Source organism: Equus quagga, chromosome 22, assembly GCF_021613505.1.
Source record: "Equus quagga isolate Etosha38 chromosome 22, UCLA_HA_Equagga_1.0, whole genome shotgun sequence".
Classification (NCBI taxonomy): Eukaryota; Metazoa; Chordata; class Mammalia; order Perissodactyla; family Equidae; genus Equus; species Equus quagga.
Genome location: NC_060288.1, coordinates 5,625,330 through 5,639,140, shown reverse-complemented (window position 1 = coordinate 5,639,140; position 13,811 = coordinate 5,625,330). Strand labels below are relative to the sequence as shown.

Here is a 13,811-nt window from a genome sequence, read left to right as displayed (position 1 = left end):
AGGCTGCCGAAGCAGGACACTTAACCACTGCGCCGCCGGGCTGGCCCTAGCTTTTCTCTTTTAAAAAATTACAAAGGAGCTTCTCTTTATGATCTAATTTTCAGTGTACATGCGTAGTACAAATTCCCTGATTTGGGTGTGTTTGGATAATGGAGGGAAGATTGAAATTCTGTGGGTGATTATGGCCTAGAGGTAAAGGATAACATCTGATCTTGCAAGGTTAAGACTGTAATGTTGACATTTGAATACTGTCGAGTGCCGTTATTGAAAATGCTGTTCTGTACAGACATCAGCATGTTCTTGCCTGATTGAACTGAGGTGGGTCAGAAAAGCAGGCCTTGGCAGAGGCACTTCCTCACTGATGGAGATAGACATTCTGAGTTGTGACTTTACAGCCCGTGCCAGGTAGGCAGGAAGCCAGGACTGCAGCAGCAGCAACAAATTGAGAGGAGTGTCTAGCTGATGGAGTCGCAAGGTACAGAGTGGCAGCAAGGGCATCCTGCTCTCTTCCAGTTTGAAACAGCGTGAAGGTACTGCGAGTCAGGAGACCAGGGCCCTAGGTTCACCTCTGGCACTCATTAGCTGTGTGACTTCAGGCAGCTGGCTGCCCTTTCTGTCTCAGTTACCTCATCAGCAAATTGAGAATGAGAAAACCTGCCCCATTACCTGAGAGAATGCTTATAAGGACAGATGAAACTTTATTGATAGAAGGTACTGTTATCTTGACATCCTGGAGACCCTCTACATTGAAATATTCAAGAAACAAGTTAAGGATTGAGGGTGTGTTGGCTTGGTGAGTGAGGAGAGGACATTCGGTAATCCGGTAAATGGAGTAACCACACGCAGAGCATTCCCCACCACGTTGTGGAAACCTCAACAGTGAACAAAGTGGCTCTCAGAAAGCAGGGAGCAGCCGTGGGTGATGTTCTGGTGAGGTTCCATTGAGGTACCTCAACCTGGTTGCCATTAGCTGTTTGTTTCGTATGGGCCCGTGCTCTTCCTAAGCGCTTCGGAGCTGCCCAGCCACTTTGCTTACATCACCAATCTGGCATCTAATCTTGGTAACTTTTGCTCATCAAATTCCTAAAATGTTAGAAAATACAGATAAGTTGATGGGCTTGTCTGCCTGCCTGCCTTTCTGTTTTCTCAGCGGTCACTTTATCTCTGCGATTCCCTAGTGCCATCTGGACCCCACGCTCCTCCCTGCCTCCTCCACTCCCTCAGCAGCATTTCGTACGTACACAGATGCCTCCTCACTCCACCGACTGTCAGAAACTCAGTTTCCTTAGCAGTAGTAGTCTTCTTCTCCTTGTACTGGAAAAGTGTTCTCCTTGTCTCGGATTGCTCACAGCTCTGATGCTTATTGAAGACGTGGAGTGCAAGCTAAAGATACTAATTCCCCTTCTGCTTCTTTACTCTCTGGGGTGAGGCTGTCTCCCTTCTCTGGCAGTTTAGGGCAGGGAAAATAGCAGTTTCACAGGTCTCCCAGTCTTCACTCCTTCCATCCCAGCCCCCAGGTTGTTGCCAGAATGATCTTTCTAAGTGGAAATGTTACTTGCTCAAAGCCCGATGACTCCTCTCTGGCCATCCAGCCCCCACCAGCCCTGCAGGAGCACAAATGGCTGTTTGTCCTGCACCGTGTTGGCCTCCACAAGGTTTAAAACAATTTGAATTAGTAAGAACATTGAAGATTGGAAGATGTCTTATAAAATCCAAGACTTGTGTTTCTCTTGGAAGATTGTTAAATGGCAACACTGGGCAACAGGAGCTGGGTGGGGCCGCTGCTTAGCATGGCAGTGTTCTCCAGATAGCTCAGCTACCACCCAGGCCGTGTCAGTCCCTTACATTATCTGGGGACTTGTATTTGCTCCCCCCACTACAGACGCATGTTCAACTTGGGTTAAGATCAACTCCTTAGCAGGTGTACAGGATCCTTCTCAATTTGGCCCCACCCTGCCTGTGTCCCTCACCTCCTGCCACATTCCTGCAGGCATTCCCACAGTAACTGTGCTACTAAATGGATAGTTGTTTGCCTGTTTGAGTTTGGTTTCTCATATGTTTTATTTCGTTTTATTTTTTACCAAAGAGACTCATTTTGCAGATCCCTGTGGAGCAGCCATTAGCAGCAAGGTGTGTGCCTGGCCTGGCCACAATTGTGGAGTGTTTCAAAGGGGTTACATTTTAGATTTTCATGGTGTATTGATCCAAAGCTTCTGTGAAGGGCAAGAAGCAGAGGAAGGAAGAGAACAGATGGGGCCCTTTCTGTGCTTAAGGTCATTTCCAAAACAAATACGTTTAATTTGGTTACTCGGTTATATATTAGCAGACATTCTGCTCTGCGAAGCTAAGGTGTAGCAGCAAAATGATGGTTTACCTTGATTAGGATATCTGTTGTCAGACATTGCCCATTCTTTCCCAGAATTATGGGAAAATTGATGTATCAGTTATCCCCATTACTTGTACTTCTAGACAATAAAATCAATTCAAGCTGGTGAGTAGTTACTTACTTTGTTGCTGTTCACATTAAGGCCAGGAGCTTGCAGAGGAGTGATTTTTCAGAAACTGAGCATTTGATTCTCTAGTTTCAGGAAATTGCTGTATAGGTTGGGCTTTATCTTACTGGGGCCATCGCTTGTCCCAGGTTCCATTCTGTGCTGGTTCAAAAACGTGACTTCCCCAGGAGTCAGGCTGTAGGAATTTATGTCATCCTAGCCAAACTCATAAAGTCTATTTGTAAACTAGAATATTCCTTTTCTGCACATTTATGAAACACCTACTGAGTGTGTGGCCCTGTCCTAATCTCTGGGGAAACAAAAATAAATCATAAATACGAATGTGGTCCCTGCTGTTGAGAAGCGTATGGTCCAGAAGTGGGCTGAATATGTAAACAAATCGTTACATACAGTGTGGTGAGTGTCGGGTGACCTTACATCATGGGACGGCCTGGTTTATGTCTGTTGTCCTGGTGTAGCTATTAATAGGGTCCCCTATCAGAACTATCTAAGGGCCACAGTAAAAAGTCTCAGTGAATCTTTGGGGTATAGAGATGGTAGAAAGGAGGGAGAAATCAGCCTGCCTTCCCAGAATAGACAAGAGCTGGGTGATGAAGGAAGTTTGGGTAGTCAAGGTCTGGGAGCTTGAGGTGGGGCGAGGGGGTAGGAATGTGTAAAACTCTGCAGGCGAAAGGGAGATTGTTCCAGAAGCTTCGGTTAGTTGGTTCAACCTACTCATTGTTTCCCAGATTTATCCTGTGAAAAAAATTCCCCAGGACACTTGGTAAAAATATGGCTTTCCAGATCCTGCTGGCAATTTGGATTGTGTTTTTAAAGAAGCATCCCCGATGATTCTTGGACATTAAGGTTCAGAACTAATTCTCTACTGATTATGGCTAAGAATTCAAAGGGTGGGGAGTAGAGGAGAGCAGGAATAGCAAAACTAGAGCACAAGTCACAGATCAGCCAGGCAGGGGTGACCCTACATGAGAAAACCCTGAAAGGTAGAACCAGTTGGGGGACATTTACAGTAGATCTATGATAAATGAGGAGTGCAACAACTATGTCAGTCACAACAGCAGAGGAATGAAAAGGTTTGAGAAGTAGTCGGGGTTGAATAAACAGGACCTAGTATATGCCAAATACTGATATACATAGGGTAATATTATTACAGGTAACACTTATGTCAAATCCAGGAACCTGGGGGACCTTATATTCTGAAGGTTTATGCAGTGAGCCATAAACCTAAAAATACTGACTGTTGGAGAGTCTTGTGGCACATTTCATGTGGACCTAAAAAAAAGACTCCTGCTTACTTTACACGTTTCTAGTCTCCAGAACAGTAGCGACAGTTTTGTTTATCTCTCGGGGGGAGCTGGATGCATTCCAAAGCCTCCTGTCACCCCCACCCTTTTCTCGAGACTCCAGGCAAACCCCTGCGCTTCTGTCATGGTAAAACTACCTGCCACGCCTTATCTGGCATTATTTTTGCTTTTGTTTTTGTTATGGAATGTGTAAGACACTCAGAAGTCATGAGCAATATATGAGCCAACCCATTTCAGGGGGTCGGTCTGTCTCCTGGACTTTCAGCACGAGTTTGAGTTTGTTGCTAGATCCACCGCCACTCTGGGAAATTACAGTAGTACGAGAAACGCCTTCTCCAGCAAGGAGATCGTGAAGCCTGCTGTGCACTGGGCATTCTGAGAAGCAGTCCCTAAATGGAAAATGAAGAAACTCCGAGGAGAGCTCTGCTATTCCCCTCTGCCTTCAAACATAAAGAGGGTTTTTATTTGGAAGGCTGCCTTCACCAGGCCTGTTGGCATTCTGAAGCAGCTAACGAAGTCAGAAATCAAAGACTTGGGAGTTATGAAAAAAAATCCTCAAAACGGAGAATGGAAAACCGATCAGGCTATAATTTCACGGGGCAATTTAGCACCCCTCACCCAAGACCTGGCCACGGAGCGTCCACGAGTGCGGACTGGGGAGGGACAACGCCTCTAAAATTCCAGTCCTTGGTACTCCTGTAGCGTTGCTGAGGGCTTTCCAAATCCTGGGAGGACAGGGTTGAAGGTGAACGGGCTGAAATCTTCCACGCTGTCAATGTCAGGGAGGAGAAAAGCACCAATCAACAACGGCCTCAAAGTTTTCTTCTAAGGGGCTTAACTTCTGTGCGACCCGCTATCACCAAGGCCATTAAGTCACAGTAGCAGGATGAAAAAATAAAAATAAAAAATGGAGGAGGAAAGTCCAGCGGACACGGACCCAGAACGTGGGTCTCCGCTGCTGCGGCTGCTGACCGAGCTGTTGGGGGCGCCTGGGTCCTCGGCCCGCGGCCAGAGCCGCGCCGGGAAGCCCCTGCCCGCAGTCCAGGCGCGACCAGCGTGGCGCCGCGGGGGGGGGATCCGGCCGGCGCGCCGCCGACTTCAAAGGCCCGGCGCCGCCGCCGCCCCCGCCCGCGCGCGCGAGTAGTACGGTCCGAGGGGGCGGCTCCTGGGGCGCGGCTCCCGCCGCAGCTGATGCGCGCCCGGCCGGCCGGAGGCGGGAGCCGGGAGCCGGAGACCCCGAGACCCCGAGACCCCGAGACCCCGAGCCGGGCCCTGCGGTGGCCCCAGGAGAGGCGTCTTCCCGGCGGGAAGGGGCCCGGCGCGGGGGTGCCGCGGCCGCGCGGTTTGGGCAGGAGGACGAGGAGGAAGCGGCGCTGCCTGCCGGCGAGAGGAAGCGCTCCACCCGGGCCCCCGACGGCGCTCGTTTAACCACATCCGCGCCTCCGCTGGAAACGCTCACAGGCGCCTGTCACCGGTTCCCTCCATTTTGAAAGGGAAAAAAGGCTCTTCCCCCTCCCCTCCTCCTAGGAGCTGGAGCCAGAGGAGCCGCGCTCATGGCGTTCAGCCCGTGGCAGATCCTGTCCCCCGTGCAGTGGGCGAAATGGACGTGGTCCGCGGTGCGCGGCGGGGGCGCCGGAGAGGACGAGGCCGGAGGGCCCGAGGGCGACCCCGAGGAGGAGGACTCGCAAGCCGAGACCAAATCCTTGAGTTTCAGGCAAGTACACGCATCCCTGCCGAGATGCAAACGTGCTGCCATCCATCCATCTGCGGCTCATTCTGTGTGCGTGTGTGTGGTCGCCCACCCGCGTAACCATCTTCACGGCAATGCTACGTCCCTGCCCGTAACCAGGTCCTCGCTGTGCGTTCGGAAGTTCAGGATGTTCTGTCCTCCCGTGTATTTTCTTTCCCGCGTTTCAGTATGAGCTTTCTGAACCTAACGCAGAATCTGCAGTCTCTCCGCATCCCGGTCTGCCTCGGTCACTTTCTCTAAGCTTCGATCCCCCACCCCCCGCCCCTACACATAGACACACGCACATATAGACACTGTCGTTGATCACACCCGGTGGAACTTGGGGCCCCTACTGTGGGGAAGGAGTCGCTCCCAGGCCCTCCTGGGGCTCCACTGTGTCCCGAAAATGCAGCCATGGTAGAGAAGGTCGCGTGATGACAGGCCCCTGGCAGCTGGTGAGAAATGGTGGTCTCTGCTGCGCTGTCACCCATGTGATTGCGGAAGGCAGGTGACAGCATTTTCAGCCTCGGGCCGAATGAATTCCAAACAGGTAGAGGCCTGCCGAGGAAAAAGGCGACATGGAGAGAATTGGCTTAGTGTTTTAGGCGGGGGTGGGCGGCAATCTTAATTTTTAAGCCTCTGGGAAAGGGCTCTTGTGAGAAAAGGAGTCTGTTGGAAAGCGCTTTTTTTGGGTGTCAGAGGGAAAGATGACCTCAAAAATAAATGGTGCTGGAGAAAAGCTCCGGAGGATGGAGGAGATATCAGGGCGACAGGATGCCAGACAGAAGCCCGAGGAGGGCCCTGCTAGAAAACCCGCAGCAGCTCCCACAGGCGAGTCCGTGCTGAGGACCAGTGGGTTGTAAAGTTAGGCAGAAATCCTGGAGTAGCCTTTGTGGATGTTTACATTCCTAAGGGTGTCGGAAATACCGTTGAAAGTGGTAATTCCTCATTTTTCCCCCTTGGCAGCTCGGATTCTGAAGGTAATTTTGAGACTCCCGAAGCAGAAACGCCTATCAGATCACCTCTCAAGGAATCCTGTGAGTCATCTCTGGGATTGGCAGGACCCGAGGCCAAAACCCAAGGTAAAGACAGACTTTCATTTTCTGGCTCTTTTGTTTTAAAATTTTGGAAATGTAAATGAGGGAAGGAAAAGTGTTAACTTTGGGCCACATAAAAAGGTTTGGATTGTCTCTCTGCTGAGAAAACGCTGCTTTGAAGCTGGCTTATTTGACGTGTTTTTTTGTTTGCGTTTTAGGAGTGTGGTGGTCAGAGGCTTTCTTCCCTAAGCAGTTTGTGCATTTGCAGTATGAGATTGTGGTTATCAGACATTCCTCCTGGGCCCATCCCCTCAGCCCCTACAAGACAAAAATGTGTGTAGTGATGCAGTGGTGGAGGGACGTAGAGATCTGGCTTCACAAATTTCTCAGGCTAACTCACTTTCCACGGGGTGTGGCTGGAGACAGCAATTATAGATAAGAGTTGACTCTTTTAGATGAGGAATCTTGAGAGGCTTTTTCAGAATTGTTTACGTCTCCCTCTTTTACACAGCGATGGTGGTGAGCCCTCAAGTCTACCTAAGAAAACCTGGCGCTGAGATTCTCTCCTGGCCCCTCAGCCCAACCTTGAGCCTCCCCTTCATCTGCTGAAGCTTCTGCTGTTCTGCTTAATTAGTAGAAACCTTTTTTGTCATATGGGCAGTGTTGAGTAAAATTTCTCCCGTCCTGATAGAGTTCGTTTATCCGTTCAGTGAATAGAATGTGCTGTAATTCAGCAGTGAAAGAGTCCTGCTCTCAAAGTTAACGTCATGGAAGGAGATGGACCTTTGAAAGGTTAAGCAAAATACATATGTCAGCTTTTGTCTTAAGTATCGTGGAGAAAAGTAAAGCAGGGGAAGGAGGGCTGGGGTATATGGGCTGGGGACAGGAGATGCTGAAGGTGAATTAGGGGAGAGCCTTACTAATAAGGGGACTTGAGCAGAGCCCTGAAGGAAGGTTGAGGGGACAGCCTTGCAGATTCCTAGGGAGAGAACCCTTCTAGCAGAGGGAATGGCGTTAGCGAAGCACTGAGACAGGACCAGCCTGGGACAGGGTGAGGCCTTCTGGGGGAGGGTGGCACATGTTTGAGGACCAGTGAAGAGGCCAGTGTGGCTGGAGTGGAGTGACTGGCAGGGCGCCGTGGGAGCCAAAGCCAGCCAGGTAAAGGGCGGTCCAGAACATTTTGTAATGCTGTTTTGATTTTCTTTCTGAGTGAGATAAGCCGTGGAGGACGTGTTAGTTTCCTAGGAGTGCCTTGAGAAAGTACCACAAATTGAGTGTGTTAAAACAACAGAAATGTATTCTCTCACAGTTCTGGAGGCTAGAAGTGGGAAATCAAGGTGTGGAAGCGCCATACTCCTCTAAAGGTTCTGGGGAAGAATCTTCCTCATCTATTTTAGCTTCTGGTGGTTGCCAGCAATTCTTGGTGTTCCTAGGCTTGTGGCAACGTAGCTGCAGTCTCTGCCTCCTTCATTCATGGCCACCTTCTCCCTGTGTGTCTCTGTGTCTTCACGTGGCATTCTTATGAGGATACCAGTCATTGAATTTGGGGACCACCCTACTCCGGTATGACCTCATCTCAACTCCATTACATCTGCAGAGATGCTATTTCCAAATAAGGTCACATTCGCAGGTATGGGGAGTTAGGACTTCAGCGTTATGTTTGAGGGAACACAGCTCACCCCACAACAGAGTGCTTTGAGCAGAGGGTTCGTGCTTTGACTTCTTTTTTAAAACTGCTAGCTGGCTGTTCTCTGGAGAAGGGATTCTAGGTGGCTGTCCTTTTTGCATGCTTTCTCTATTCCAGTGTCTGTCACTGTCGCCCAACAGTGGCACATAGAGCCAGCTTTCAGTTATCCACTTACCTAGTTTTTTAACTGATTGCGACTTTTTCCTCCCAACAGTTGCCGTATTTTATTGTTTAGTAACTTCTTCACAGGTCGCCCAGGGAAGTCAGGCTCTCTGGGATAGACTCCTGATGGAGCTGGAACTGTTGGTGAAATGAGAGCAGCTTTTTGTGATTTGGTTTTACTTCACAGTGTGGGCTGCATTCTGTGCTTCCCCTGCTGGGAATTCAGCACTGCCCTCACCTTGCCCCTGGCTGCTTTTCCCCTTTGTTTTAGGCAGAGACTGCATGGGAACAGGCAAGTTTATGTCTTGGGGAACCTGCATGTGGACGCTGCTCTGTAGCACTCTCAGCGACGGAAGATGTCGCTTGCTCTTCAGGCCTTCCCTTTTCTTCTCTCTAGATTGGCACACCAGAAGGGAGATTTGCAAGTTTCAAAGGACTATTTTGTGGCCTTCCTATCAAATTTGAATAAAGCTCACAAGACAAGTTGAGTAGCTGTTTGAAAGCCTCTTTGAATTGCCCTCAGCTAGGGCCAGCCCCTTCCTCACCATTCTGGTAGCTGGTAGTCTGATTCATCCTGACAGATTCTTTGCTAATTGAATAGAGGCCTGTATGGCCAGACCCCCAGAGCCATAGAGACCCATTTGTTTGGTCCTTCCTGTGCCGCTGACTCATTATTACAAATTTTGGTAACTTCCAGCTCACACTCTGTTTTTCACTCTCTCTAAAAATTTTTCTTTTAGAGAGTCATGGACCAGGAAAGCTCTGGGATGCAGTTCATGATTCAGACCACGTCTATGGTGGAGGGGTGGGAGGGGGGTGTACAGTCTAGGAAACAGCCGCTACCTTTTGTGAAGTCTCTCAGTTTAGGGTCTTTAAATAATAGGGTGGTTGCTCCTCAGCCTGGTAGTGTCCTGCCTTCTAGGGCGCCTTCCACCCATCCTCTAGAGCTAGTCCTGAGTCCTGTTGCTGGCCGTGTCCACAGGAAATGTGAGAGTACAACCAAAGAGGAGGGCTGAGCAGGGAAGATATCAGTGGGCAAAAATCCCTGGGGAGTCATTTCATGTTGAAGTCTAATTCCTGGGTCTGGATGGTTCTCTTTCTCCCCAGATTGTTGATTGTTTGGCTCCTGATAAAGTTAGTCTGTCCTGTTTCAGTGGTTCCAGAACATGGTGGGACAGCAGGTGTAGATTATATGAGACTGTATCTTCTGGAGAGATGACTTATGAGTTGTTAGCTAGCCATGGGTCGGAGTTAACGCATGTAGAAGATCCTGGCTTCCCAGTGTATGGTGGCGCTCCAGTGTGTGGCCTGTATCCTGTATACCATACCCATGGCCCCCACTGTAACGTCTTTCAACTCAGGGAAGCTTCGCCATCTATTCTGAAGTCAATTTTTGGAGGGGAAGTTTTTTAGGGACTTACAGTATCTGAACTCTGTAATAACTCTTCTTAAGACAGAGTTGTATGTCATTCTCGAATTAAAACAGTGGATGAGGTTGTGGGGGGTTTTTTAAGCCACAGATAGAAGCCGGTTCAGTCTAATGGTAAAATAAAACTATAGCCCAAGAGGTTTCTTGAAGATACCAGAGTGGTGGCTCCAGTGTGTCTGGGCTGGTGGTTCTGTGTTTGCTGTCTGTCTGCCTTCCCCCACAAAGGGTGTTTAAGCTGCTGCTGTTGCTGTGCTTTTTGCGGGGAGGTGTACCAGTGAGGAGACGTCACCTAGGAGAGGACTTGAAAGAGGTACTATCTGAAATTCAGTGTTTTAGCCTGTAAAAGCTGCAGCGGATATCCTTTGCTACTGGAGCCTCCCCACTTCCCTGTATTTACCCATTGTTACCTTTCTTTGAGAAAGAATCTTAATTCATGCTGAAGCTCTCCTACGCCCTTGGAACAACAAGTTAAACCTATCCTGTTTGATGTGTTAATTAGATGCCTGGAAACTTCAAAGACGTTCTGTAGTCCTCCCAATAGAAGGAAAGAGATAAACAGGATCAGTCCGCAGGTATTTACTGCTGGAGGCCTGTGGGGAGTGCAGGGTTGTTTGTTGACGCAATTTTGGTAGTCTAGATCAGGAATCAGCAAACTGTGGCCCGGAGACCTCATCAGACCTGCTTCCTGCTCTTGCCTATCATTGTTCTGCCCTGCAGCTAAGAATTGTTTTTACATTTTTAAGTAGTTGGAAAAAAAATATTTTGTGACGTGAAAATTATATGAAATTCCCATTTTTAGGGTCCTTAGAGTTGTGTTGGAATGCAGCCACACTCGTTCATGTAGGTGTTGTCTGTGGCCACTTGCACAGTACAGTAGCATGGTTGAGTGCTCAGAACAGAGACCAGATGGCCAGCAAAACCCTAGAATATTTACTCTTTGGCTCTTTACAGAAAAGTTTACCAACCTAGATCCACACTTTGGACAATTTCAGTAAAAAGTACAAAGTTTAAGTAATTTGGGATGATGACTTTAAAAAGGGCAGCAAGGCTATACCTGATTAATTAACAAATGGGTACTGGGTCCCGTTGGTGTAGGCTATATGGTCTGGGAAGTCTTTAGGGAGAAACTGGTTTGGGTGGCTGTTTGTCTCCCTTGCAAAACAGAAATGATGTGGTTGGTCTGTCAATGTACCTGATTTTCAGTTGACTAAAAGATCTGAGGAGTTACGAAAAAAGGAAATTAGGGAAGAATGAAGAGAATTTTGGAATCATTTGCTACAAGTACAAACATATAGACTTAACTTTTGCCCATTAAGTATTTTCAGTGTAACTTTGGGTGTTTGAGAATTTGTAATTTGACTGTTTATATAGTAAACTGTTGGTATATGTTGTGTGGTTAATAAGGTATATTTATTGGAATGCTTTAGACTGTACAGATATAAGACCTAGAATGAAGATCTTGTTCAGCTCTATGCCTTCGATTTTCAGTTTTCAGGATTTGGGTTACATGTATCAGCAAATATAGTGCAAACTTTTTTTTTTTTTTCGTGAGGAAAATTGTCCCTGAGCTAACATCTGTTGCCAGTCTTCCTCTTTTTGCTTGAGGAAGATTGTCTCTGAGCTCACATCTGAGCCACTCTTCCTCTATTTCGTGTGTGGGATGCCACCACAGCATGGCTTGATGAGCAGTGTATAGGTCTGCACCCAGGATCTGAACCCATGAACCCCAGGCCGCCAAAGCGGAGCAGGTAAACTTAACCACTATACACCGGGCTGGCCCCTGTACAAACATTTTTCGTTAGGTGTTCCAGTCAATCTATGAGTCTGGTTCTTCTGGGGAGTTAGTGTGATGTCCATGTGGGAGTACCTCTTCTTCTTATGGTGCTCCTCCCAAAGAGAATGCTTTCTTAGGGAAACAAGCGTAGTTTTTCCAGCAGAGACCTCAGAGAGTACGGAACCACCGTGTTTTAATAAAGAACTCAGGGGCAGAGGCAGGGGCAAGGTCTGCCTGGCGAAAGTAAAGATTTTTGGTGACTGTCAAAGCAGTATTTTTCTTGTAAGATGCATAGTAAATTCAAGCCCTTCCTAAGAAATATTATAATGGTCAAACTCATTTCAAACTTTCATTCTTCCATTTGGGGCTTACCTGAGCATCAAATAAAGCAATATAGCTTACCTTGATAGTTTCTGGTGGTGGAAGCATTCTCTACGTGTGTGTGTGCATGAGTGAGTGTGTGTGTAAACCCTTCTAAAATTGTGTTTCTACCGTTTAATTCTCCACCTAAACAATGGTTAAACATTGAAATTAAAGAGTAGTCATAGTGTCTTTTTCAAGTGACCAGTAATACTGTTCAAAGGAAGTCCTGGTGGTATGAACCATTTTGTCACAATCTCCTACACTCAGATTAGTAACAGGAAAATTATGGTTTGTCCACCCAAAACAGCCGTCTTAGTGGGGATTTGATAACTGAAGGTTACTAAATTGTCCGATAACTGTCAATGTTAGGCCTGGAAAGGAATTGCTGTTTGTAAGTTCAAGATCTCACCCTCACCTTTGCCTGTACTGAACCTAATTTTATGAGTTCATACAAACATGATTGGATCCCCAGGGGTTAGATTGATGATGGCTAAACTCACAAGGGAATAGTAACCGAATGTAGTGTTTCATTAATTCACAAGTGAAAAATGTAATTTGACGGTTCTGTTGGGCAGATACAAGTGTTCTCCTATCCAGTCCAGGTACCATCTTTCCTATGTCATTGCTGGAAATATAACAACAAATTACTGTTCTCTAGCTTTTCCACTGCAAGACTCCCACCTAGCAGACCACCAGCTTTCTGTTTCAGCCTTGTTTATTGGATGTATTAGAAGCAAGTAGATTTTTTTTTCCAGCATCTTATTTGATTTTTATAACAATGATGCTATGAGATAGGACACGTGTGAGTTCTATTCCAAAGATTGGGAAATCCAGGCCAGAGCCTTTACTACTAGTAGTAGGGCAGGGTGTTAAATTCAGCTTAAAAAAAATTTTTTTTTAAAGATTTTATTTTTCCTTTTTCTCCCCAAAGCCCCCCGGTACATAGTTGTGTATTTTCAGTTGTGGGTTCTTCTAGTTGTGGCATAGTGGGACGCCACCTCAGCGTGGCTTGATGAGTGGGGCCATGTCCGTGCCCAGGGTCCAAACCAGTGAAACCCTGGGCCACCGAAGCAGAGTGTGCAAACTTAACCACTTGGCCACGGGGCCAGCCCTGAAATTCAGTTTTTTAAGATCACGCATCCAGAGCGCCTTGGAACGTAGTCTACAGCTTCCCTCCCCAGTGAATGTGTGATTCTCTTCACAGATTGAAGAGAAGACTCATCAGAGGAAATAAAGGTTCATAAAATGTTAGCTGGGCAGAGTGTGTGGTGGGGGAAAGCATCCTCTTAAGGATCCGAAGTGATAGTAATTAAAAAAAAATTCAGCAAAAAATTCATCCTCCACGTGTGTTAACCTGGCACATATAATGTATGAAGTATAAAATGTATTTTAAGAATCTCAAACGTCAGAAGTTTGCAGCACAATTCCAGAAGCAAAAGAAAAAAAACAAACCCAGCTTCCCTGGATAAGCGGTGCTGTTAGATTGAAAACATTTTGCTTCTCTAATGCTTAGCTTCAGCTCGTCCGTGAGAAATAAAGAGGGGATGGGACACATTCAGTAATAGCTTTTGCTTTCCTTCGCCACCTGTAAGTCTTGGATGGGTGAGGAGAGGCAGGTGCATGGAGGGGTGTGCAGCCTCCCGGGACTCTGCAGCTATTTTGGGGTAGGAAGAGGAGTTTCTAAGAGAACTGTATAGTTATTTATTGCTGCATAACAAATTTCTCCAAACTTATTAGCAGCTTAAAACAATAAACATTTATTATCTCCCATAGTTTTTATAGGTCTGGAATTTGGGAGCAGCTGAGCTGGGCG

At 47.3% G+C, this 13,811-nt stretch overlaps 1 protein-coding gene across 7 annotated transcripts in view; it reads left to right on the top strand.

Annotated features, from left to right (window-relative positions):
- Nucleotides 1-13,811, top strand: part of TACC1 (transforming acidic coiled-coil containing protein 1) — a 120,326-nt gene that overhangs the window by 51,598 nt on the left and 54,917 nt on the right. For 3 of the 7 annotated variants that reach the window (XM_046648834.1, XM_046648831.1, XM_046648832.1), the window contains exons 2-3: nt 5,345-5,531; nt 6,513-6,628. The exons of 1 other annotated variant lie outside the window; for it this stretch is intronic. In XM_046648834.1, the coding sequence (XP_046504790.1) occupies nt 5,371-5,531; nt 6,513-6,628 (277 nt within the window). In that variant the 5' untranslated portion in view covers nt 5,345-5,370. The remainder of the gene's footprint in view (nt 1-5,344; nt 5,532-6,512; nt 6,629-13,811) is intronic. 3 more of the 7 variants (XM_046648838.1, XM_046648835.1, XM_046648836.1) reach the window with 1 other exon arrangement.